Source organism: Parasteatoda tepidariorum, chromosome 1 (genome assembly GCF_043381705.1).
Source record: "Parasteatoda tepidariorum isolate YZ-2023 chromosome 1, CAS_Ptep_4.0, whole genome shotgun sequence".
Lineage (NCBI taxonomy): Eukaryota > Metazoa > Arthropoda > Arachnida > Araneae > Theridiidae > Parasteatoda > Parasteatoda tepidariorum.
Genome location: NC_092204.1, coordinates 6410598 through 6435869, shown reverse-complemented (window position 1 = coordinate 6435869; position 25272 = coordinate 6410598). Strand labels below are relative to the sequence as shown.

The 25272-nt window shown below is 32.4% G+C and overlaps 1 protein-coding gene across 5 annotated transcripts in view; it reads left to right on the top strand.

The window, feature by feature from the left end:
- LOC107449777 (uncharacterized) overlaps positions 1–23976 on the top strand; it is a 36648-nt gene extending 12672 nt beyond the window's left edge. For 3 of the 5 annotated variants that reach the window (XM_016065423.3, XM_016065425.3, XM_071183625.1), the window contains exons 2-6: positions 12134–12415; positions 14965–15094; positions 18737–18848; positions 19627–19911; positions 23529–23976. In XM_016065423.3, coding sequence (XP_015920909.1) covers positions 12154–12415; positions 14965–15094; positions 18737–18848; positions 19627–19911; positions 23529–23870 — 1131 coding nt within the window. In that variant the 5' untranslated portion in view covers positions 12134–12153 and the 3' untranslated portion in view covers positions 23871–23976. Of the gene's footprint in view, positions 1–1012; positions 1089–8660; positions 8867–12133; positions 12416–14964; positions 15095–18736; positions 18849–19626; positions 19912–23528 lie in introns of those variants that run through there. The other 2 variants (XM_016065426.2, XM_016065422.2) reach the window with 2 other exon arrangements.
- Positions 23977–25272: the final 1296 nt, after the last annotated feature.

The window sequence follows — 25272 nt, the reverse complement described above, 5'->3', positions numbered from 1 at the left end:
AGAATTATATCTGTGATAGAATTCGATGAATGTATACAACTAGTAGATTCATTGCTTTTTTTTGTGAGAAACCGGGAGAGCTGTATTACGATCGAAGTACTTTCTGAGTGCTGATCGTGAGAGTTGAATTAAGTTCATGGTCGTGGTCGCTCCTGTGTTGCCTTAAGCCGTCGAGTGTATACGTTGTGTGTGATCGAGACTGAGTAACAACAGCGCGAGGAGATGGATAATGTCGCAGTCACAAGTAGCAAGTTAACTATTCAATGTGGACCATCCATCGAAGTAGGCGTGTTCATATCGAAGTGGGCGTGACTGTCAAGATAGGCGTGTTCATATCGAAGTGGGAATTTCTATCAAGGTAGGCATGTTCATGTCACGTCCGGGTCACCAATGTGGGGATAGTAGTTATCAACAATTTCAGCCTTTATCAATGAAAAAGGTAACCCTCCATAGAATCGAGTGAACATGCTTTATATACTTGCGAATTGGAATTATATTATTTTGTAGTGGTAGATACACTACAATCAATGTGCCTCTTGTTTGTTGAGTATGCATCTACAACGCTGACTTAGTTCCAACTTTTTTTCTTCTCCCATTTGGAAAATTTCCCAAATATTCTATATTCTATAAGCAATCAGTGGTCTACTATAGATATGAATTTCATATTAAAATAGTTGTTCAAAATAAAAGGGAAAAATGTGTCTTTCATCTTTCAGATTTTATTGTTACAGCCTCGTTCTTCTATTTAACGAACTTCCATTTTGCGAATTTCTCTATTTTGAGATTTTTTTTTTTGAAGAATCAAGAACATTTCGGAAATTTCTTCGTAAAATAACTTCCAAATAGTGAAGTGATTTTTCTATTTAGCGAACTTTTCCTTGAGATCCACTTTCCTTATTTCCCAAAATATTTCAAACTAGTTAACACATTATATGGGGGAAATGACCTTGAGTTGATTTTGGAAGTCAGTTTACTTTTATAGAAAGCGTTAAAATCTCTTCCCCTTTTTTTCTTTGCATTTCAAACGAAAAACTCAAGACAAAATGAACGGATTTTATCAGTAGCCATTAAACTTAACAACGCATGTGGTAATGTATATGGAACGCATGTAGTATGTCTAGAATTACTTTTATAATAAATGTAGCTATAATTTTATACTTAAATTTAGTTTTTTTAGTTGAAAATGTATATAGTATGATAGTGTAACACTGGATAAATTTTTGCTCTATTCTTCCCTTCCATGCAGATGTCTTTTATGGTTAAGATTGATAAAATAAATAGTAGATACTAGTTTACATGATAAAGGTGTATCAATTGCTACTTGAACTATAGCTAGTGTTTCGGCAAAGGGACTCTAACCCATGATCCACTGGGGATATTTTACGTCAGCACTATGGTTGAAGCAAGCCGGATGCGGAATTCGTTTCGACCAGCCATCGTTGGGATTCGAGCCCAGTTTAAATCATTGGAAGGCGAACGCTCTATCCCCTCAGCCATCATAGCTCTTCCGTACTAAATTTAAATTATGCCATTAATTCAGCCTCTTTTGAATGTTATGATGTATTTCTTATGCCCCTGCATCAAGAATTCGGAGCAGCGTTCCCGCCGCTTTTTTGAGTGATTAACTTTACAATACCTTTTGTTTTGTCGCTCAAAAAACATCTGACTTAGAAATTAAAAATTACGAAGATGAGTAGAAAAATGATCAGGGAGTAGGATGAAACAAAAAATATAATATTGGACAATTAACAGTTCAAAAATTATTAAAGGCTAAACTTGCAGTTAAAAATACAATGCAGACCGCTCTTCAGGCAGTAGGAAATGTAGAGCCCCTTGATTAACTAGTTTCGTTTGAATGTAGTGGAGTACAACTGTTTCATACTTCGACATCATGAAATTCTGCTCTTATTTCAAATATTCACCATTTTCATAAATAAATAAAAATTACTGAAGGTTGGCTAATTGTGTTCACATATGGTTATAACGGTTTATGAAAGTGGTACACTATTTAGAATAATTTGTTACCTCATAACATAGATTCATAAGTCTTCTTTTTTCTTGTCATTAGAATATTTTTACTCGATCTTTAGCAACCAGCGACTGTGTATGCGTGATTTTATTCATACTCTTGATTTTATTCCGTCAATGAGATTTTCAGACCTACTGGTTTTTATGTTTATCGTTTATCAACACTTCTTGTTTCACACAAATTTCGGTAACGCAGGTGTGCATGAGGCGTGGTCATTAGCGTTGCGTGCTAGGATGCAAAGAAATTGGTAGACCGAGAGGTCCAGGGTTCGAACCCGGTCAAGGAACAAATTTCAGTATCGTAAGATGGGGTATTAAAAAAAAACATTAAGTTTCACTGCGGGAGGAAAGATGTAGTTTTTTCTGTTTCATTCGGTAATCAAAATAGGAATTGATATCTTCAGTCCCGCTTTACTCAGTAGTAGTTCTTAGATTTCAATAGACTGTATAAAAATTTTGTTTGTTTTCCTTCCTTAAATTTTAATTAGCATAATGCAATAATACATATTTATTTAGTTTTTTTTTAAAGATACATGCATACGGGCAATTTATAAAAAAATATAACTTAAAGAAATCGATGTCCTTAAAGAATTCCAATTAGTTTCCAAATGATTAAAAAATTATTTATTATTTCCCCATTTTACTTCTTTTTTAGTTTTTTTATTCATGATAACGTAAGAATTTTAAGTTTGCTGTCATAAACTTTATTAGATAAGAAAAAAAGAAATCAAAAACAATATTTTTTCTTCCGATAAATTTAATTGCATTAAAACGTACGTACACTTATTTTAAATGACGTTTTTTTTAAAGATGACATTTAAATTAAATTAGTAAATTTCAGTTATCTTTTAATGGAAGAAAGATGGCTTGATTTAAGAGTCAATTATGTAAATTTAAAATATATTTTACACAAAATTTTGACCCTGATAAGAATAAAAATAGCTGTTAGTAAATAGCGTAGTTGTATTATTATTATTTTCATTTAAAAAAAAAAAAAAAAAAAAAAAAAAAAAAANCTCATTTAATAAAAAAAAAAAAAAAACAATAGTTGAAACATTCTTGAAAATGCCATAGAATAATCTCCAGATATAAATCTCTCCTTTTTTTCCTTTGGATTGTACGTCAGAACATCAGAATAAGTTTAAAGTAAGTGATTTATGATTACAGAAAAAGTAATCACTGCAAAAAAAAAAAAAATCTGTTTAGTTTGTAGAAATGTTTGACGTAAGCTCGTATTTTACGCTGTTAAAAAGAACCGCAACATTGTTGTCATTCTTTATTACGTTTGTTTCATTTTTGTTCCTTAATAATATTATTTTCCCAGACAATTACCGACATAATTACACAAATTATTTCATAATGTTTTTATTTTAGCAAAGGTTGCTCACCTTCAAAAAGTTTGCAGTAGCTTGACGCTTACTTAAGCACTAATTAAATTGAAAAGAAAGCTAAAATAAGTAACATCTATCAGAAATTTTTTCATTTTTTATTATTTGTAAATAAATACTGAAAACTTTTTTTATGTCTATATCCCGCTTACCGTACATTAGTTCATTAATGAAGAAAAATTTAAATTCGTTGGGGGTTTTGACCCACAGACCCTCCCTAAAACTGCGCCACTGAATTGAATCAAATGTTTACAAATCAAAGGTTTCAATATTTTTAGAACTTTATTTTGACTGCATTGTTCTTTCAATGCAGTGAGTAGGTTTTCTCTTAAAAGAATGAAAACACATGCTTATTTACTTAAATTAAATGTAACAGAAATAAATTTTATTAATTAAATTTATTTATAGAAGAAAAAAAGCTTTTATTGCACATATGTGTGTTAAAAAATCTATTCCTGTGTTAAACAAAAATATAAATAAATAAAAATAAAAATTATAAATTTTTTTTTATTTCTATGTGTTAGATTTCGGAAGTTGCTATTTTTGAAAATAGATTCGTTAAGCTTATGTGAAAATGCATTTCTTTACATTTTAATAGTAAGTTTTTTTAAGATCTTCCAAAATTTTTTTTTCATTTTTAGTATGAAGGTGATATTTAAAAATAGTGTTTGCCATTTAAATTTAATTAAATTTGTTTTTCAAATAATTCTTCGTTCTATCGCATTTTCATAAGAAATATTTTATTTTATAACCGGAGTTGTACAGTAGACACATTTTTAAGTTTAGGAGTATCGATGTTCAACTCCATAGACTTGTAATTTTGAATCCAACTCAGAAGCCAAAAAGTCAAGAGAACTCCTATATCAAGCATTTTATTTCATAACAGTCGTTGAACAGCCTTTGATGGAACTAACCCGCATTTTTGTTACAGGGAGAGGAAAACCACGAAAACATCCAGTGCTTACCCTGACGGCAAGGGGATTCAAAACCATGATCTGTCTACTACTGAGGATATTTCACGTCAGCGTTATAGTCGGTGCAAGTCGGATGCGGAATTCGTATCGACCAGCCATTGCTGGGATTCGAACCCGGTGCACTTCATTGGAAGGTACACCCGGAGGTTTCACTTCATTCTAAGTACAGTACACTCTCGACTATCCGGTTTGCGGATTATCCGTGCTCATTCCGGAGTCACACAAAAAATATAAAGAGAAACTTTTTCAAGATTAAAATAATTTGATTCATGAAGTTATAACACTACCAAATTTTTGGAAAGCAATATTCGTTATTGGATTGCAGTATATGGAACAAATCGTCTACGTTATGGATGATATGGAAAATCGTCTACGTTATCACGATCGTGGAGAATCCTCTTCAGATGTTCAAGAAAAATATGATAACAGTATTCTCGAACAAGCCAAAAGAAATCTAAGGTTTCGAAATTCTTTATGAAGAAAATTTAGAAGATTAGTTTCAAAGTGATGCATGTGAGCCTGGCTTCCAGTATTTGACTGATGAAGACATCGTTATGTTGTTAAATCAAATAGTGATGATAGTAACTGATGCCGAAGATGTAGTAAATGAATGAAATACAATTTCTCATTCTGCTGCTCTGTTGAAACTTTATTAGATTATATGGGAGGATTTTATTACGGTGACATTACTGCGGTTCGTAAAATATGTGCATCGATATATGGCGTATTATACATTTTTTAATAAGGAAAATTCCTAGTTTGATGTTATGCGCGCAAATGTCAGAAATTTTTATATTTTTTGTACTGATATTGAATTTTTCTTTAATAAAGGGAGTTTTCGGATTATCCGTGTTTTTCGATTGTCCGTGCGACCTGTCCCGGTGATTAACCCGGATAATCAGGAGTGCACTGTAGTTAGATCTAATCTACATTTGCGTCAAGCGAAGAGGTACATCCGTGAATACCTCCCACGGTTAGCCCAGCGGAAAGGTGATTCTAACCATTTTTTTCTTATACCTAGTGAGGCAAGTTTTATGTTAGTGTTGCAGTCGGTGCGAGCCTAAAGCAGAATTCGTATTGACCAGCCATCGCTGCGATTCGAACCTGTGTCACCTCATTGGGAGTCAAGCGCTCTGAGCCCCGAGCCATCGTGGCTCTTTGCGAATACTATGTTAATTTTTTTAAATTTTTTTTCATGGCTGTTAAGTTGCATGCATTATTTTTGTGATCTAGCTTTAGCCAGCGCCTTATACACCAGGGCTAAAGATTGAATAGAAGGGCTAGGTCCGCTTCGAGCTTCTGATTTCAGTCAGTGACGTCACGGTGGCGTAGCATCAACTTCTCCCTTTGAAAATAAATTGTTTCGTACGGCACTGTTTTCGTAACAATACATTCATTGTTTTCCTTTATTTTCAAGCAACTTAATTCTCAACTGATTGAAAAAATATAACAGTAAAATAGCTACCGGCAAGAATTATTATAAAACACAAAATGCGAAAATGTAATTTTCCATGTTTTACTTCAGAAAATATAAAGGTGACACGAATTATAAGATGTACTCGAAGAATTTCTGTAAATAAAAAAAAAAAAACATTATGTTTTTCTTTTAGAAGTTGCAGAAATTTTATTAGTCATTGAAATCGATACCGTCTGGTAACTTCAAACAGAAAAAGAAATGTACAAGGTTAAAGAAAATAAAATCCCGGTCTTCAAAAAAGAAAGTTATTAATGCTTAAAATTTCTCCCGATTTCATAATGTATTTTTCAATGTCATCCTTCACAACATTTACGTGTCTTAATTATAACGCCTTAATTTTAAATACTTATGTGTAATATTTCTATTAAGATATATGCTCAAAGATTAATTTTTTCAACAATTAGCATTTAAGGTTTTTGTCTCTTAAAGATAATGCATAAATATCTGAAAATGTATTAAAATTAGACATCCCAATTAATAAACTATTGCTATCGAACAATATGCAACCATAAAAGTGCCTTTCTATGCTTTCATTTATTAATTCATTATTTCATTTATTATTTCATTTATTAACAGCAAAAGTTAAAAACTAAAATTAGAAAACTACAGTCCCTGGCCAAATTATAAGACGCACTATAAGATTCCATGCAAAATCTTAATTATCAGGTGATACTATACAGCTTTATTGTTTTTACGTGGCTGAAACCGGTTTGCACTTGTTTACGTTCGTGTATCAATGGGTTAACATTGTAATGCAATACGTTAAAAATAAATACAAATAGGAAGTATACTAAAAATCTCCTGAATTAAAAATCATTACATGTTTGTTTAAATATAAAAGTATTGCCTATAAACTCGTGCAAAACATGTCATTATTAAAAAACTATACGGCGTCTAATAGTTTGGTCTAATTATTATAATATACTAATATAATACCTGATATAATAAATGTTCTATATTTATATAATATATCGTCTAATTTATCCAATCGTCGAATTTATATGATATATCGTCTAATTTAACCAACTGATGCACGAACGTAAGCAAGTGCAAACCGGTTTCAGTCACATAAAAACAAGGCTGTACAGTATAACCTGATAATTAAGATTTCACATAGAATCTAAAAGTGCGTCGAATAATTTGGCCTGGGACTGTAGATGTCTCATGCTTCTGAAAGCTTTAAATTTTAATGATAAGTATAAAAAATATCATGAACTAAACACCTCTAAAGTTATAAAATAATCTTTTAAGTATTTCTGAAGAAATTTAGAAAATCTCAAAAACTGAAAGTGTCTCTTCCATTATTGGTGGGTAGTGTATATTGATAATAAAAATATTGGCAAATTCTAATACGTAGAAAAAGAATGAAAATTTGAATGAAATGCTATGGAGGAATAACGCTTTTTCGCAACTAATGCTATGGAATAGCGGTTTTTTGGGAACTACCATGCAAATGTTATAATAGTTGAGAGTTCGTATTGTAACTTTCTTATCTTCCAGGTTAAGTGTTGATTATCTCTAGCCGACGTCTTCTTTGTTGATAATGAAAAAAGGTGCAAAATTTTAATGCGCAGAAGATCAGCAGTTTTTTCAAAAATAAAAATAGTTAGCTTTTTATTTTAATATTTCAAAATTCTCTCTATGTCTGCATGTCCATGAAAATAAAAATTTGCAAAATTGAAGGAATTATTTATAAGTCTCTTAACAAAAAATTTTAAGGGTTATTCTTTTTAATTTTTAAATCATTTTTCATGGCTTTTTACGAATGATTTTTAATATAGACTCTTTTAATGTTTAGAAAATGAATTTAGAGAAATGTTTCTACTGTTGTCTGGTGAGAAGTTAAATTGAATTTAAAATCTATTTAGTTAGTCAGTTGAAGAAGTTCTTAATGTTTTTAAAAAAGAATTTTTCGGACTTAAAAATGAATCTCTAGCAAAAGACAAAATTGGAGAGGAATCATTTATAGAATTTTAGTCTTTAATGTGAAATAATTATTAGAAAGAGCTTACAGGACATTGTCGACTTATTTTTGTAAGTTAAACGTCTCAATTGTATTGCAAATAAAATAGATTGGAAATTAAAAGAGACCTGCGTTTCACCTTTGCAAACGCAACTCCATGTATCGAAAAGATATATGCTACACTACCAAGATATACAACACACAATACTCTACAAAGATATATATATATGCTACACTACTTTACGACAGAGATATTTCAAAATAAAGAAAAATTATTCATGTGTCGATATTATGTGTCTAAAAAATTTAAAAAGTGTGATTTTAATTGAGTTTAAGATTAAAGAAGAAAAGCAGAAAACAAACTTACCGATATGAAGTAAAATAAAATAGACATGTGTTTATTATTAAATATACTAATTTAACAGTTAACAAAAATTGTTCAGAAGAAAATATATAATGAGTGCCCTTTTAGCTTTATCGTAGATACTAATAGGTAAAAAATGTATAAAACAAAATAACATTTCAGTGCTACTATCTATGGAAAAAAAACTTTAATAATAGTAATTGGAAAATTTAAGCAACAAAACCCATAACAGATAAAGAAGTTAGTAAAAACAATAAAAATACTGTTTAAATTGCAAAATAATTTTTAGAAAAACCAACATTCATCTAGGTGATATTTGTAGAGCTATACAAACGTAGTACGTTCTTTCTTAGGGTGATTGCTAAAACGAAGTCAGAGCCCGCATAAAACTGCCTATTTGAAAAAGGATGAGATAAATATCCGCATTTTTTAACGAAATTTTCTAATGATAAGCGTTATCTCTTTTCTACCTTATCATCAACAAAGTCTGAAAGTTATAACAAAGGCATTTTCCATGTTTTACGTGCAGGTGTATGAGTTAATGTTGAGATCCTCCATTAATAACTTACACAATCGAACTTGCATAACTATTGACCCACATGGCTAATTAAAAAATTTTTTGGATCATCAGTGAGATCTACGGCTGATTGACATATTCTTCTTGCTGTATAGGTATGATTAAAAAAAAAAAATTTTTTTTTCTTTCAATAACTGACTTATTTAAACGATTCTTTTTTAAACAGCTGATCAAAATACTTAGAAATGAACGTAACGGTGATTTTTATATGAAATGAATTTAGTTTTGAATGGTAATTAGCAAAATAATTCAAACAAATAACGATGTATTATTGTTTAAAATGTATATCAATCGCTTTTAATAATATATGCGATATATATAATAGATAACTCTATGTTGTAACGTCATTTTTAATCTTGAAGAATATACATAAGCAAGTAATTAACATTAAAAAATAAATAATTAACATTATAACATATCAAGTAATTAACATTACAACGATATATTATTGTTTAAAATGTTCGCTTATAATAGCAGTACTGGAAAATAACTTTAAATTAGGGATACAAAAATATTTAAAGGAAAACAATGCCTTTACGACCTTTGTCAATTTTATGCTGATGACAACCAAAACAATAATGAAATGAATGAGGAAAAACTGGATCCTACCACGTGATTTTCCGGGCAATAAAAATGCGCCGACAGCAATGGAAAACGGTGTTAGACCATTATGATTTTATGTCATAGTGATATGATATGTATAATAGGTAACTCTATATTATAACGTAAGTTTTAATCTTGATGAATTTACATAATCAAGTAATTAACATTAAAAAACTCAAACTAATAAAGGTATATTTTTAAAATTTGAAATGTGTTGCACAGAATTATTTATGCTAAATAAAATCTATAATAGATAATTCTATAATACAACGCAAATTTTATTCTTGATTGGTAATTAATGAATAGCAAGAAATATGGAACAGTAAAATTCCAAATCATACAGTTAAATTTTTTGTTCCAAAATTTGAAATACGTAGAATGATGTTTTTTGTGTTAAGTATGATCTATAATATATAATTCTATATCATAACGCAAATTTTACCCTCGATTGATATTTCATTAATGGACGTAAGCAATTATAAAATAATCAAAAAAAGGAAAACTATAAAGATGCATATTTATTGAAGTCAGCGTAGTATGTACATCTTATACCAGGGGTAATATCTACAGCATGTAATTTTATATTAAAAATGTAAATTCAAGACTTACACAAAACTTTTTAAAAAATTAAGGTATTATTGAGGGAATATTTGGATAAAATTCAAAGCATATTTGGCTTTCATCAAAATTTAAAACAATTAAATTACATTAAATAATCCTTTCAAATATTTATTTTGAAAGTTTTTTTTTGAAAATTGTTTATTGATCAATAAATAAAATTGTTTGAAGGTGGTAAGCAAAATTATCATCTAAATCAAATTAATTTTTCTGAAAGTTATTCTTATATCTAATCTATCCCAACCTAATATAATTTCAGTGCACCTAATATAGTTTCATTTCATATATATATTTAAACTAACAGCAACCTAAAATGAAAATTTTATATTTCCTTTTGAAAATTCATTGAAATAGCGTAATAATAAGCACCAACTAAATAAAGTTTTATTTATTTTCTGAAAATACAAGGTTTCTAATATTTCTGTTTAGCAAATGACGCAGAGGTAGAAAATAAGAAGACAATATTAAAATAAAAAAATTTCCTGAAAGGCAACTTCCTGAAAGTTCAAATTAATAAACCCCTTCCTTCATACATGTTAACAATGTAGATATTAAGATGACATATTAATTTACTATTTTAACTATCTACTCAGATGCTTGAAAGTTAAAATAATGGCTTAGTACAAAACTATTAATTTTTCAAAAGAAATTTTATATATATTTTTTAAAAATGATTTAAATATCTAAACAATGTAGTTAGTAAACAATCAATTTATGTGCTATTGATTACTTTTCTGTGTTGTCGCTTTCACGAACATTGGTCCCTATAAGCGATAGATGTAAAATTTTAATAAAATGTCAATATTTAATAATATATCATGAGGGTTTTTTTCCAATTTAATTATGTATATTATTTCTACATAGGCCAATATTTTGTTACCTACATAAAATTTGTCGACGCACTTAATATCGTATAAAATAACTAAGTTATTATTTTTTTTTTCATTTTAAAACCGTCGTTGTACAGCTAACTGAATTGTTTGGGTTTACGACTACTAATGTTCAACTCCATAGCCTTGTCATTTTGAACCCAATCCAGAAGACAAGGACACTCCTAGATCAAGTATTGGGAGAAACTTGCATTCGTGGAGGACTTTTTGATGGAACTAACCCGCGTTTGCGTTACATGGAGAGGAAGACCACGAGAACCTCCTATAGTTAGCATGATGGCAAGGGGATTATAACCCATGATCTGTCTAACACTGAGGATATTTCACGTAAGCACTGTGGTCGGTGCTAGCCGGATACGGAATTCGTATCACATCGTTTTGTGTAGTTTTTTATTTTATAATCGTCGTTGAACACCAGACCCAATTTTTTTTGGGTTTAAGACTACTAATGTTCAAATACGTAGCATTGTAATTTAGAACCCATTCCAGAAGACAAGGGCACTCCTAACTCAAGTATTGAGAGAAATCTGCTTTCGTGGAAAACTTTTTGATGGAACTAACCCGCATTTGCGTGACATGGAGAGGAAAAACAAAAACGTCAACACTGTGGTTGGCGCAAGTCATATGCGGAATTCGTATCAGCAAGCCATCGCTGGGATTCAAACCCGGTTCATTGGAAGGCGAGTGCTCTATCCCCTGAGCCACCGCGGCTCAACTAGAGTTACATATAATATTTGCGATGTTTTTTTTTTTATGCGTTGCGTTATCAATAATGATTACGATATTTTCATTTTTAGTGCATATTATCGATTATCCGGTGTAAACTAGAATCTGGCGTTGTTCCTACCGATAATTACTCTTAAGTTATAACCGATAATTACCATAAGCTTACAATCGATAATTACCTTTAAGTTACATCCGATAATTACCTCTGATAATTTCCTTTAAGTTATATCCGATAATTACCTTTAAGTTATATCCGATAATTGCCTTTAAGTTGTAACCGATTATTACCCTTAAGCTATAACCGATTATTGCCTTTAAGTTAGAACTGTGGATAATGGGAAGTTTTAGCACATTAACATAGTACCTCATGTATATTTAGTTTCTGGAGTACAATATCGGTTCTCTATTAATATTACGCTGTAATTCAAGGGGCAAGATGCAAAATCTCTCTATTTTCCTCCAAATAATTGTTTTATTGACTGCCCATATAGCACTTTATAACATGGTGGTGTTTTCTCTTTACAGAAGAGCATGTAGAATAAAGAATGCTATTGCCTGTCTTTGTCTTCATGGTGATATGGCGATTCGGAACATGCCAACGATATGCGGACAGAACTCCCATACCGGTGCCCATAAACGATGCATACGACGAGTACTATTCGGAAGCGTACGATTTCGATGACAAAAAGGACATCTATCGATGGAATGTCGATGAAATCCCCCACCCCCAGGACAACTTCCGATTCTGCAATAGGATGAAGACCTCTTACATATGTGATCCTGATATGATTCTAGATAAGGAACAAGGTAAGGCAGATGAGAACGCCCAAGTCAAAATTCTTGATGGTCTCATCAAATCATTTGATGATTTATCTTGGTTACAGTGTGATTCATGATGGTCCGACATCATTTTATGGTTATCATCATCCAACATTTATCATTGTGGGTTCATGGCGTTTGATATGTCAACTAACTTCCATTATCCCATGATGGAAAATGTTATATTATCACGATGATGTTTAACCATCAAGAGAAGTTTGATTCTCATGGACTAACAATCCATGATGATCCATGGTCGTTTATGATTTGATTCTCAGGAATCAAAACAGGTTGCTATTCTTATGTTGGACCATCATAAATCAGTTCGAATTCCTACATTGGGGTGATGGTTACCTATCTTGGTTACGAACTAAAATATAATGATTTATGATGGAATTATTGATGGTTACCATCGAGATTATGTTGGTCCATCTATAGCAAAAATTTTGACTTTTGTGAACAAAAGCTGAAATAAAATAACAATTTTAAAAAATAATCCACCACACAAAATTTTATAATAAAAACCTATTGTTTCTTGTAAAGCTAAAGTATGTCCAAAACTTTGATGCTGGACTCCGTTAACGCGGATTTTAAAATAATCAGCAGGGAACTGCATGGAAAAATGTTCCAGAGAAAGCCAAGATGCACCCTGGGCTGTCATATATCAATGTTTAAAAGTAGTATATTGTTTAACCTATTGGCTTATACAGCCTGTTGCAGCTTCCAAATACGTTTTATTCATTGCCGGCTGTGAGACGGGATGAGCTTCTTTTATGTCAACTGATGATATACCGTTTAGAGAGCAGAAAAAAATCTCATCTCTATTCAATGGTATTTTATTTTATTTTATAACCGTCGTTGAACAGACGACCCAATTTTTGAGTTTACGACTACTAATGTTCTACTATGTAACCTTGTCATTTTGAACCCAATCCAGAAGACAAGAAAACTCCTGGATCGAGTATTGGGAGAAATTTGCCTTCGTGGGGGACTTTTTGATGGAACTAACCAGCATTCGCATGACATAGCGAGGAAAATCACGAAAACCTCCCACGGTTAGCCTGCAGGGGGACTCTAACCCATGATTCGTCTACCACTGAGGATATTTCACCTCAGCACTGTGGTCGGTGCAAGCCGGATGCGGGTTCGTTTCGACCAGTCATTGCTGGGGATTTGAACCCGGTTTACCTCATTGGAAAGCGAACGCTCTATCACCTGAGCCATTGCGGCTCATTCAATGGTGATTTACTTTTTTGGCGTCAGTAAGTCAAAAGTTTTCAATATTAAATTGTCATGTATTGATATTGTCCTCAGATAGGTGTAAGTAGAATTAGAATCCTGAAAGATGTTAAAACTATAGTTCGTTCGCCAGGAGTTATCACTTGGCTCCACATCCTCGGACGCAGAGTTCATTTAAGCGTGGGAGTAGAACTCTCTCCGCGCTTGAAATTGAGACAACCCTTATTGCTCGCCAAACGTAAACAGTTCATTGAAGTTATACTTCTCATGCGACTTCCAACAAGGTTGCGTTAAACGTTTAACGCTACATTTTTATTGGCCGGGAAATCACGTGGTAGGATCCAGTTTTCCCTCATTTATTTCCATATTGTTTGTGTTCTCACTAGCATAAAAATAATGAAAGTCATAAAAGTATTGCTTTTCTATAAATATTTTTTTAGTTTGATTTGTTACACATATAATTTAATAGGATAGTATTTTTTATTTTCAAATTTAGTGGATAACAATTGTAAAAAATGAGTAAAAACAATCCCACGGACAATGCGACGGATTTAAGGTTATGTCAAGGTACGTCTCTTGTGAATATCAATTGATAGTTAGGTTTTCTCTTTTGAAATTACATTATGACGCATTCACATACATTATGAATACAAATACATTTTCCATGGCGAGACGATGAAGCAACGACAAGCACCTCCACTGGTTCAAGAGTCCACGAGGGAAAAATGCACAATATTACCGTTATTACAGAACACGGAAGCGAGCGGAGCAGGAAAAAGAGTGGTTGAATAGAACTAGTGTTCCTTCTACGACTGCTGATTCTTCTACAATTAACGTCGCAGGTTACGAAGTTTAACTTTTTCCGCGCGGTGGGACTCCACGCACTATTTTTTTCTTTTTTAGTCACTTGCTATTATACCTTTCACTTCTCTAGCTAATTAAATATATTTCAAATTTGAAAACTGCCGTTTTCCCAGCAAAACGTCTCAAAAAGGGCAAACTATTCACTCAAAAGAGAGAAATATCATCGAATTTATGAAATTTTTAATCTTAAAAAATGCACATAAAGATAAATATATTATAAGATCGCCAAATAGCAGCCTCGTTCAGGATTGTTCACATCCTTTTGCCAAAAATAGCGAAATAGTATTGTCGGATACCACGCGGTGAAGGCGGAGCTAAGGGTGAACGAGCTATACTCACTTCAAAAATCCACGCTCCGCTGGTTCTTCCTTGTCCATAATGTTTACATAGTTTTTGATGCTATTTACAATGTATTTGAAGTTCTGTTATTTCAGCTGACAAGCTGGACGCCAACATCAGACAATTGTTCAAAGAGACTCCCTGCATTTGTGATCGCTGTGATGGTGAAGAGGGTGGAATTGTCATAGGAATAGCTCTCTTAAAATATGTCTTCCAGCCTTACAAGTGAGTTAATATCCACTATATATATATATATATATTACTGTGAATGACCGATAATATTGGCCTTAAATTCAGACAATATAGAGGAACTCCTGAGACATTTCTGTGCTTGAGATGATCCTTTTAACAGTAATATATGGGATCGATTTAAAAGTCCCGAACTGTTTTACTTTCGCCAAATCAGTGGAAATAATATTTTGACATCCATTGTGGACAAAAAGTATGATATTCGTAAATTGAATGTCACACAATAAATTTGATCGCTCAAAATGCGTAAAAAAGATTAAAATCATTGTAGTTCATTTTAAGCACATAGCAAAATTAACGGAAATTCAAAGTCAATTGGGTTATTGTAGTTTTCCAGTGGTGCCATCTATGGTCAAGAATTCTACTTCTGTGACACCCATACGTCACACCCGTTTATAGAGCGGACCCATTTATACATTCATCCACAGTTCGTAATTTTGACCTAAAACCAAAGAACGATTAATCTACAATTCAGTACCCAAAATACTCCAATTCTGAACCCAATTCAGTACATTTGTTAAAGGAACAAGGAGGACTTTATTTGTTAAGGGAACATGCACCAATCGCCATTTACTGCACGGGGAGTCTTCGGGCCGGCTGGTTCTCACGAATATGAGTCCAGTGCCCTGCCAACCAGGTTATTCCGGTTCGAAAAAATTTCTCTACTGCTATAATTAAATTAAATTTGTATTTTCTGTGAAAGCTGGGAATTGTTATCACTTTTTAAGGTTACTTTTTCATAATAAAGATTTTAAATTCAGTACCCCCAGAGGTTTTATTTGTTATGGGAACATGGAGTACTTTGGAACCCGGAGAGGGAGTCTTCGGCCGTCTGGATTCGAACTTCGATTCTCACGAGCGTGAGTACAGCGCCCTGCCAACCAGTCTTTCCCGGCCAAGTCAATTGGGTATAGAACCTAAACAAACTGTTATGTCATACTAGAGGAAATGCCAATTACTTCATGCTAGAAAAAACTCAAAATGCCCCTATCGACGCATGGATGGGAAAATGTTAAAGATCATAATGAAACACTTATAATAGAAGAATCAAATTTCATGAGTGGAAGCGAACTATGCAACAGGTTAATGCGTTATCTTAATAAACAAAGGTCTCGAAATGACAGTATACACTCTATATCTCAAAAGGTGAAGAGACGTTAAAAAAATTTCGAGATAGCGAGTTTTCGAGATAACAAGTTCAGAACTAAATATGTTCTAAGAAGTAGAAAAATATACTCGAAAATAATACTCAAAAAACTAGAGTCATATGATATATGAGTATAAACTACTAATAAATGCGTTGATAGTTGACTGTAAGTCTAAATACAACAATGATAACATTATTTTTAAAAGTAAGACGAAAATAATTATGTATTAAATAGAAGAAAAAAAATTGGTTTACATTATGATACATTTACATTGTGATTTTCCTGAAAAAATTCATTTGCTATTTCGAAAAAAATTCAACATAACAAGGTTTTGAGAAGAAACTCTTCGACATAGGAATTCAAATTAACATTAAGTGGATATGTAATGCAACAGGGGAAAAATATTTTTTTGACATAACAAGGTTTTCGAGGTAACGAAGATCGATAAAAATGATGCTCAGTAACTTTTTTTAGCAAATTTGTAAAATTTCTGACAGTACTAATCCCATACTAATTAATTTTCAGATGTTATTCAATAATTATGTTTCAAAGTAGTTAACTGTTTAGCAAATTGGCTTATACTGCCTGCCGCAGTCTGGTGAAAGACTGGCTGAGCTTCTTTTCTGTCAATAGAGGATATGCGAGCCGCGGTGGCTCAGGGGATAGAGCTTCCAATGAGGGGTTTCGAATTCCAAGGATAGATGCGAATTCTGCATCCGACTCGCACCGATCACAGAGTTGAAGTAGGTAGGTTTGCGCCGTAATTAGAGCTATTGACGATGGTCTGGCAAACATCCCTGAATATGATTCGAAGAAATCCCATCACAATTTTGATCCCCTGTAGAGGGGATGACTCACCTACTATGGTAGATTGACGACCAGCTCGCGAAGTCGAGCACTTTACGGCAGAACAGTTTAACGAGAACCGATACCACGCACCTTCGGTTAATACGCAGGCTGATCACAGTCAGTGATACTTGAATTCGGTGTTATACTGGGAACAGCGTCTTTACGATGAGTCCACTGCGGGACCAGTGGTGACGTGAAATATCCTCAGTGGTAGACGGATTATGAGTTCGAGTCCCCTTGCCTTCAGGCAAACCGTGGAAGATTTTCGTATATCCTCTCCGTGCAACGCAACGCAAATGCAACGATGGCTGGTCGATACGGATTCCGCAACCGGCTTGCACCGACCACAGTGCTGACATAAAATATCCTCAGTGGTAGACGGATCATGGGTCAAAGTTCCCTTGCCGTAAGGCTAACCATGGGAGGTTTTCGCTGCTTTTCTCACCATGTAACGCAAATGCTGTTAGCTCCGTTCCATCAAAAAGTCCTCCACGAAGGCAAATTTCTCCCAATACTTGATCCAGGAGTTCCCTTGCCTTCTGGATTGGATTCAAAATTACAAGGCTACGGAGTTGATCATTAGTAACCCGTAAACCCTAAATTGGATCGGCAATTCAATGACGGTTATGAAATAAAATAAAAATATTAAAATATAAATTAAAGGACTAAAAAAATGGTATAGATACATTCACCTCTTTCCCTCCTCTTAATTTTGAACATTTGTTGAATTTTGAACAAAATTGCATATCTAGAGTAAGACTGCAGACTGAATGATGTAGTACGTCATGAAATGTCTAGAACCGGGAAAAACATATCAAGAGAATGACATAATGACTTTTGATAACAGTGATTTTATCAAGAAGATGAAATGATGACTTTTCGATTGGCTATTTTTTTCAGAGTTAACAGTTAATAACTAGTGGTGCCAACAGCCAGTTGTGATTTTTAACTTCATTCTCCGTTCCAAATAAAAAATATTCTTAAAAAAATATATTAGTGGTACACAGCGTTACGAAAAATTTAGAAAGGGTACACAAAAGTCATAAGTTTGGGAAACACTGTGTATTATATGGCCAAGCACAATTTGCCAAATATATAATACTTAATTTATGCTATTGATTTCTATATTACATTTAAAATTCAATTTAGAATTTTCTGCCTATTTTTTTAAATGTATTCTAATACAAAAATAAAATAATGAAGTTGTAAAAACTATGTCAGCTGAAAGTACATTTTGTATATAAAGAGAAGAGTTTATGATAAAATTTATTCACTATTTAAAAGCTGGATAATTTTGCTTAGTTTCTAATTTAATGTTGAAAACTAATTAAAATTTGTAAATTCTATTAACTAAAGCACTGAACACGTTTAACAAAAATGAGAGTCAAAACATCTTTATATAGTATTTTTGGTTAAAATTATAACTTTTAAATCGATATTGATCTATAATTTAGCTGAATATTTGGCATATCTTTAATATAGGTCATTTGTTATTAAAACGTACTTTCCATTATTATTCTGTAATCGTTGTATTGAGTTTTTATTGTATTTTATTTACATATTAATGTCGATATAAGAAGGGAAATCGGATGAAGAATAATTTCGTTTTTTTTTTTTTCAGTGAGCATCCATCTCAAATCATTCGTTCATTTACAGAGAGGTTGAGGTCAAAGTGGCAACTGGGGAAGTGTGACAACGACATACTCATCATAGTGGCCACCGCCGACAGATTGGTATATTAATTCATTCTTTCCAAGTTGTTTTAAGTTGCATCCCCTTAATACTATCGTGCAACCGAAGAATAAATGGAAGAAAAATACATTATTGAGATTTTTTTTATATTTGGCATTTTTGTATGAAAAACAGTAGTTTTTTAATAACTGTAGTGAATAAACTTGTCAAGGAGATTTTTCAAAATCTGTCTAAAAGCTCTTACTTTTTTTTCTTTTTTTTTCCAATTGTACGGTAATAATACTTAAAGCCAGATGGGGAAAAAATCTTTTTTTTTTTTAGTTGTACGGTAGTAATACTTAAAGACAGCGGTGATATTAATATTAATATTTGAAAAAACTGTATTAACATCAAGTGTCATTCCACTACAAATTGCAACTTTGTAGTAGCTGGGCAACGAATTTTTCTGTCGTCAAAACCTCCGGCAAGCATTATGTCATTGAAAATAACTAACTATAAACATGCTGTATACTCTTTGTAAATAAAATGTCTCGAGGTCACATCCCGTCTCCGTTACCATGGTTTCAACAAATCTTATTCCCCCACCCCACTAGTGTATTTCCATCTTAAGAGACGTACTGGCGAGGCGGTGAAGCAAGGTAAGGGAGAAGGGAAAAGTGAGAAAATAGCGTACGAGTTTAGTCTTAAATAAAATTTAATAAATTTTTTAAAATTTATATTTTTATAGTTGTTGTAAATTAAATAAACTAATCCGTGCAACAATCATGCATTTTGTATCACAAATGTTGATTAACTACAAGTTTTTTTTCCCTTTTTCAGGCTTACACCGACGTGGGGAAAGCCACGTCAGCTTATGTTTCGTTAAAAGAAGCCTACAGGATATTTTTAGAAAATAAAGCTCAGTTTTCAGCTGGTCACTTTTATGAGGGCCTCAACGATATGTTGACTGACTATTACGAGATGACGAGGAGCATGAAGCGACCCCCCGCCAAAGATAAACTGAACTTGGGTACCATCATCGGTAGCATTGTTGGAGCTGTTGTAGTGTTAGCCATCATTTTTCTCATTCTTGTCTTGCTCTACAGACGCTATAAACGAGCACATGTAAGATCATACTACATTTATCACATTTATTTTAACATCTCTCTATGGGATGGGATAGCCTGCTTGGTAGGGCACTGGCCCCATGTCCAAGAGGTCATTGTTTTGATCCCCGCCGTCCGAAGACTGCCCATGTATTAATTGGTGACTGAGGCACGTTAAATCTGTCGAGTCAATAGGTCCTCCATGTTCCCATAACAAATCATAACTATAGAGACAATGATCCAGGAGTTTCCTTGTCTTCTGGACTGGTTCAAAATAACAAGGCTAAGGAGTTGAACATTAGTAGTCGTAAACCCAAAATTGGGTCGCTGCTCAACGACGGATATAAAATAAAAACGTTTAAAAAAAACATCTCCCTATGAGCCGTGGTGGCTCAGGGGATAGATCGCTCGCCTCCCAATCAAGTGAATCGGGTTCAAATCCCGATAATGGCTGGTTAGTTTGAATTCCACATCCGGCTCGCGCAGACCACAGTGCCGACGTACAATATCCCCAGTGGGAGACGGAACATGGGTTTGAGTCCCCTTGCTGTCATGGGAGGTTTTTATGGTTTTCCTCTCCATGTAAAGCAAATGCAGGTTGGTTTAAATCAAAAAGTTCTCCACGAAGGCAATTTCTCCCAATACTTGATCCAGGAGTTTCCTTGTCTTTTGGATTAAATTCTGAATTTCATATTCGTACTCGCGAACCCAAAAAAATGGGTCGGCTGTTCAACGACGGTTATAAAATAAAACATATATCGATATTAAAAACCCCGCAAGTTTACGTTACATTTTGTTCCGCTATGCAAAGTCTGTTAGATTTAGTAACTTACGCGAGGTGTGTTACGAGGGTGCGCAGAAAAATGGAGTAAGATGAAAAATTAATTTAACACTAGATAATAAGTTCGAAAATAATTAAGTTGTGGGAAAATAATATTATGCGGGCCATTAAGTAGAACTACAGGCCCTCTCAACAAGATCACTAAGAGACCCCCTTAATTTTTCCGACAAACAAAGGATAGTTTTATTTGACTCATCATCGATTTAAATTCATCAAAGTTGAAAACAAGAAATAAATAAAAATAATGAATCTTTTAATAGATATTCAGCAAGCATAAGAAATATTTTTATGTGTAGAGTTTTTGGTCAGTGTATTTAAATTTGTTCATAATCAAAAATTGAATTATTGCGACGCCCATAACTGCAGGGTTGAAATTAACTGCTGCGTTGAAATTAACCAAAAAATATTAATGGTATAGGGCCATTCAAATATTACATAAGCTCTTAAAAAAGGAAAGGCGATTGTGATATGCTTACTTTTCTTGACAAAGGGGAAGTATTGCATATATTTATTATTAGGGGTAGTATATTTACGTAAGATATTGAAATCACATTGTTTTAATTCCATAAAAACTTGTAATAAAAAGCTAAACAAAATTACGCTGTATGAAATTTTAAATAAAAAAAGTTAAGTTCACGGAAAGAAAAAGTTGGAATTTTTTTTTCTATGAGTTTCAAAGGTTAAAAATTGAAATCCTCATAGGAAAACACGAAAAAAAATATGCATAAATTTTAAATTATGCAAAGTTACATTGCTTATTTGAATTCAATCCTAAAATTAGATTATTGCAACAACAAAAAAATAAGACATAAATTTTAAGTTATGCAAAAAATGCATTATTTATTTAAATTCAGTCCTAAAAATAATTTATTACAAAAAAAAAGTGAATAAAAATGAAATAAAAAAGATAAAATAAAAATACGACGCAAATTTTAAACTATGCGAAGGTACATTGTTTATTTAAATTTAATCCTAAAATTTGATTATTACAAAAGAAATAAAGTAAAGATAAAATAAAAAATACGGCACAAATTTTGAATTATGCAAAGTTGCATTGTTTATTTGAATTCAATCCTAAAATTAGATTAGTACAAAATAAAATAATAATAATAAAAAAAATAATAAGAAATAAATTTTAAATTATGCGAAGTTGCATTGTTTATTTGAATTTAATCCTAAAAATAGATTATTACAAAAAAAAAATGAATAAAAAAAGACCTAAATTTTAAATTATGCAAATTTTCATTGTTTTTTTTTTTTAAATTTGACCCTAAAATTAAATTACTGCAAAAATAAATAAATAAACGACAAGCTGGGAACATCTTTCTTACGTAATATTCGAAGGAAATTTGTGATTCGCCTATTTTTGCAGACAAGTCAATTGTATCGTGTCTGAAGAAAAGCTTAAAATTGCCAAAAATATACTAATGACATTTGAACGACTGTACCTCCTAATTCGTGCTTAAATAAATAAATGAATAAAAAAAATATAAGAAACATTTTATAAGTTGTTGGTACTATAATTTTGCCGCTCGTACATGGTATTAACACGAAGATAGACAAAAAAAACATAAGACAGAGGATTATTTAAGAGTGGAAAATAATTTCCATATCTACTAAGGTAAATACAGATTGCATTAGAAGAGACTGTTTCAACCGGAAAAGAATTTATGAGCATGTCTCCATAACCTTCAAGAACAACGCTGTGTTTATTGAATATTATGCTAATTTATTATCTTCTCGACAGGAGTCGCTGACTCACTGTTGTTGAGCTCAAGTTTTTTTTCCTTTTCGGTCCCATTAATTCGAAATGTCGTCATCAACAGCAGCCGTGTCAATAAAGAATGTAAATTAGTATCTTTAATAAGTAATGCAGGTGTTGCCACATCAGAATGATACATTTGTGTAATAATTTCAGAAATGATTTCTTCATGGGTTTATTTACGAACGGGTATAGAAATATCGTGAACTGTTATCTCCACAACGAAAAATAATCATTTTTAAAATTAAAAATAATAAAATTATTGAAAAACAAGTAATATAATTTTTTTTAAAAAGTAATTTAAAAGAAAATAATAAGAATAGAAAGAATTTATATAAAAGAAAATATAAAAGCAGCACGTGCGGTGAACCACACGTGCTGCTAGACTGTAGACTTATTTCCTATTTGGTATGCTCACAATTGATATATTAGTCTAGAATCTTTACATTATTTACCAGGGTGCGTAGCCAAATTATTCAACAAAAATAAGCACCTTTTAACCACTTTTCAAGCACTCCAAAAATATTTTTAAGCACTTTAAAAAATATAATCATGCAGGTTTGGAAAGTTTTTGACAATTGACGGTTTTATCTTGTTTTAACCGTTATGTCAACAAAAAAAAACCTATTGGCATTGTTTTGACAATTGTCAAAAATCAGGGAATGTTGATTCATGTAAAACGAATGGCGTTTTCATACGCTACGGGCTGACAATACGCCGAAATAGATAGGGATTGAATAAATTGTGAAAACGTTGAATAGAACAATGCGAACTGTTTTTTTTTTTTTTTTTTTTTTTTTTTTTTTTTTTTTTTTTTTTTTTTTTTTTTNAGGAAAAATCTCATTCTGAAAAAGGGAAAATTAAGCACTTTTTAAAAACACCCAATGAAAAAAGCACCTTTAACGTCTTTTAAAAATCGAAAATAAACACCTTTAAGCACTTTTTAAAAACGCTACGCACCCTGTTTGCTTATCACGATAAGATCGTTAGAATAATAATTTACTCTATTTCAAAAGAAAAATTTTTCTTTTAGGGTAAAGCTATTGACGAAGTAGACGACAGCAAACACGAAGTTTCCAGTTGGAAAAAACAGGACATAAGAGTGATGTTCGATTCCTTGAAAATGAGCGGCTCCCCTGCTCCCTATCAACCCTGCTCCACGGATGATACAACGATTCCCTCATCCACATTCGGAATCGATGAAGAAATCATCGATACAACACCCGCATCGACAGAAAAAACACAACTCACAGAAGTGAACACATCATCATCATCAGAGGTGCTTGAAAACGACCTGAACAAAGCGGTGAAAACGCATTTAGAAACTTTCGACACTTATAAACACAAGTATAATAAACATGAGACTGACTTGTAAAAAATTTGCCATTTCGTTCTGAGAAGAAACTGCCATCCCTTCATTCAAAATGTTGTAAAATATTGAATGAAACTTATTAAAATAGATTAAAATTAGTTACACGAAATGGGATATAAATTTTTTGTAACTAATCGCACGTCTTGATTTAAAACTCACACCCAGAGAGCGAAAAAAGGTTTATTTTCACTCAACTGAAACCTTTCAATGTAAACCTAAAAAGGTTTGTTACGCGGTTTACATGTAAACCTTGAAACGAGATCTGTGACATTCTGCTCTATTCTACGCACATTATCCTCATCCAAAATCTTTGAAATCAACCTCCTATATATGAAAACCTTAAATCGAGGTTTACTTAGGGTTTTCAAGCGTGAAAAAATCCTTTCATAAAGCTAGTCTCAAGGTGAAAATAATTTTAAATCTAGGTAAGTACAAGGCTTCTTTTCGCAAAGTCTTGTATATGCTCAGCTAAAATCCACCTTGTCATGACATTTTAATGGACAATTCAATTTGGTCCTATCGCTAGAGTGACGCCCACTAAAACGTCATTAAGGACCTAGGTGACCATTTTACCTAAATGAAAATACTTTTAAAAAAAAAGCTTTAAAAAGCAATTTTTAATCCTTTTGGGATGAAAGGTTTGAAACTACAATATATTTTCTTTATTGAAAAAAGGTTTTTAGTACAAACATTTTCTTGACAATTAAAGGAAAATTCAGACTGCCCGGTATACCATACCCTGCCCGGCATTCCACTGCCCGGTATATCCTACATCAAAGTTTTTTTAAGGTTCAGTGCCAGCATTGCCCGGTATGTCTTACATCAATGTTTTTTTAAGGTCAAGTGCCACTGTCTAGTATGCATTTAACCGGTGCTCTAAACACTGTTTTTTTCTCCTAATCTATCCTCAGCAGATATTAAAATATCGAATAAATATAATAATATCAACGAATAAATTAATATCAAGTCGGATATAACAAATATTTCGGACATTCACTGAAGCAACTACGTGACTATTGACATTCACCGATGAAAGTCGACATTCTCTTGATTTCGCTCATTCACGGTAACATATATATGTCTATCGCAATGGTAGGGCACTGAGCCCATGTCCAAATGGTGACTGAGGCACGATAAATCTGTCGGGTCGCAAAGTCCTCCATGTTCCCATAACAAATCAATACCTCTGGGGGTACTGATCCAGGAGTTTGTCTTCTGGATTGTGTTCAAAATTACAAGGCTACGGAGTTGAACAGCAGTAGTCGTAAACCCAAAATTGGGTCGGCTGTACAAAGACGGACTTAAAATAAAATTAATGTACGGTAACATATATATGTATATTGTATCACATATATTTAATACAATTCTTGTCTTGTTTACTTCATATCCTTAGAATCAGAGGCGT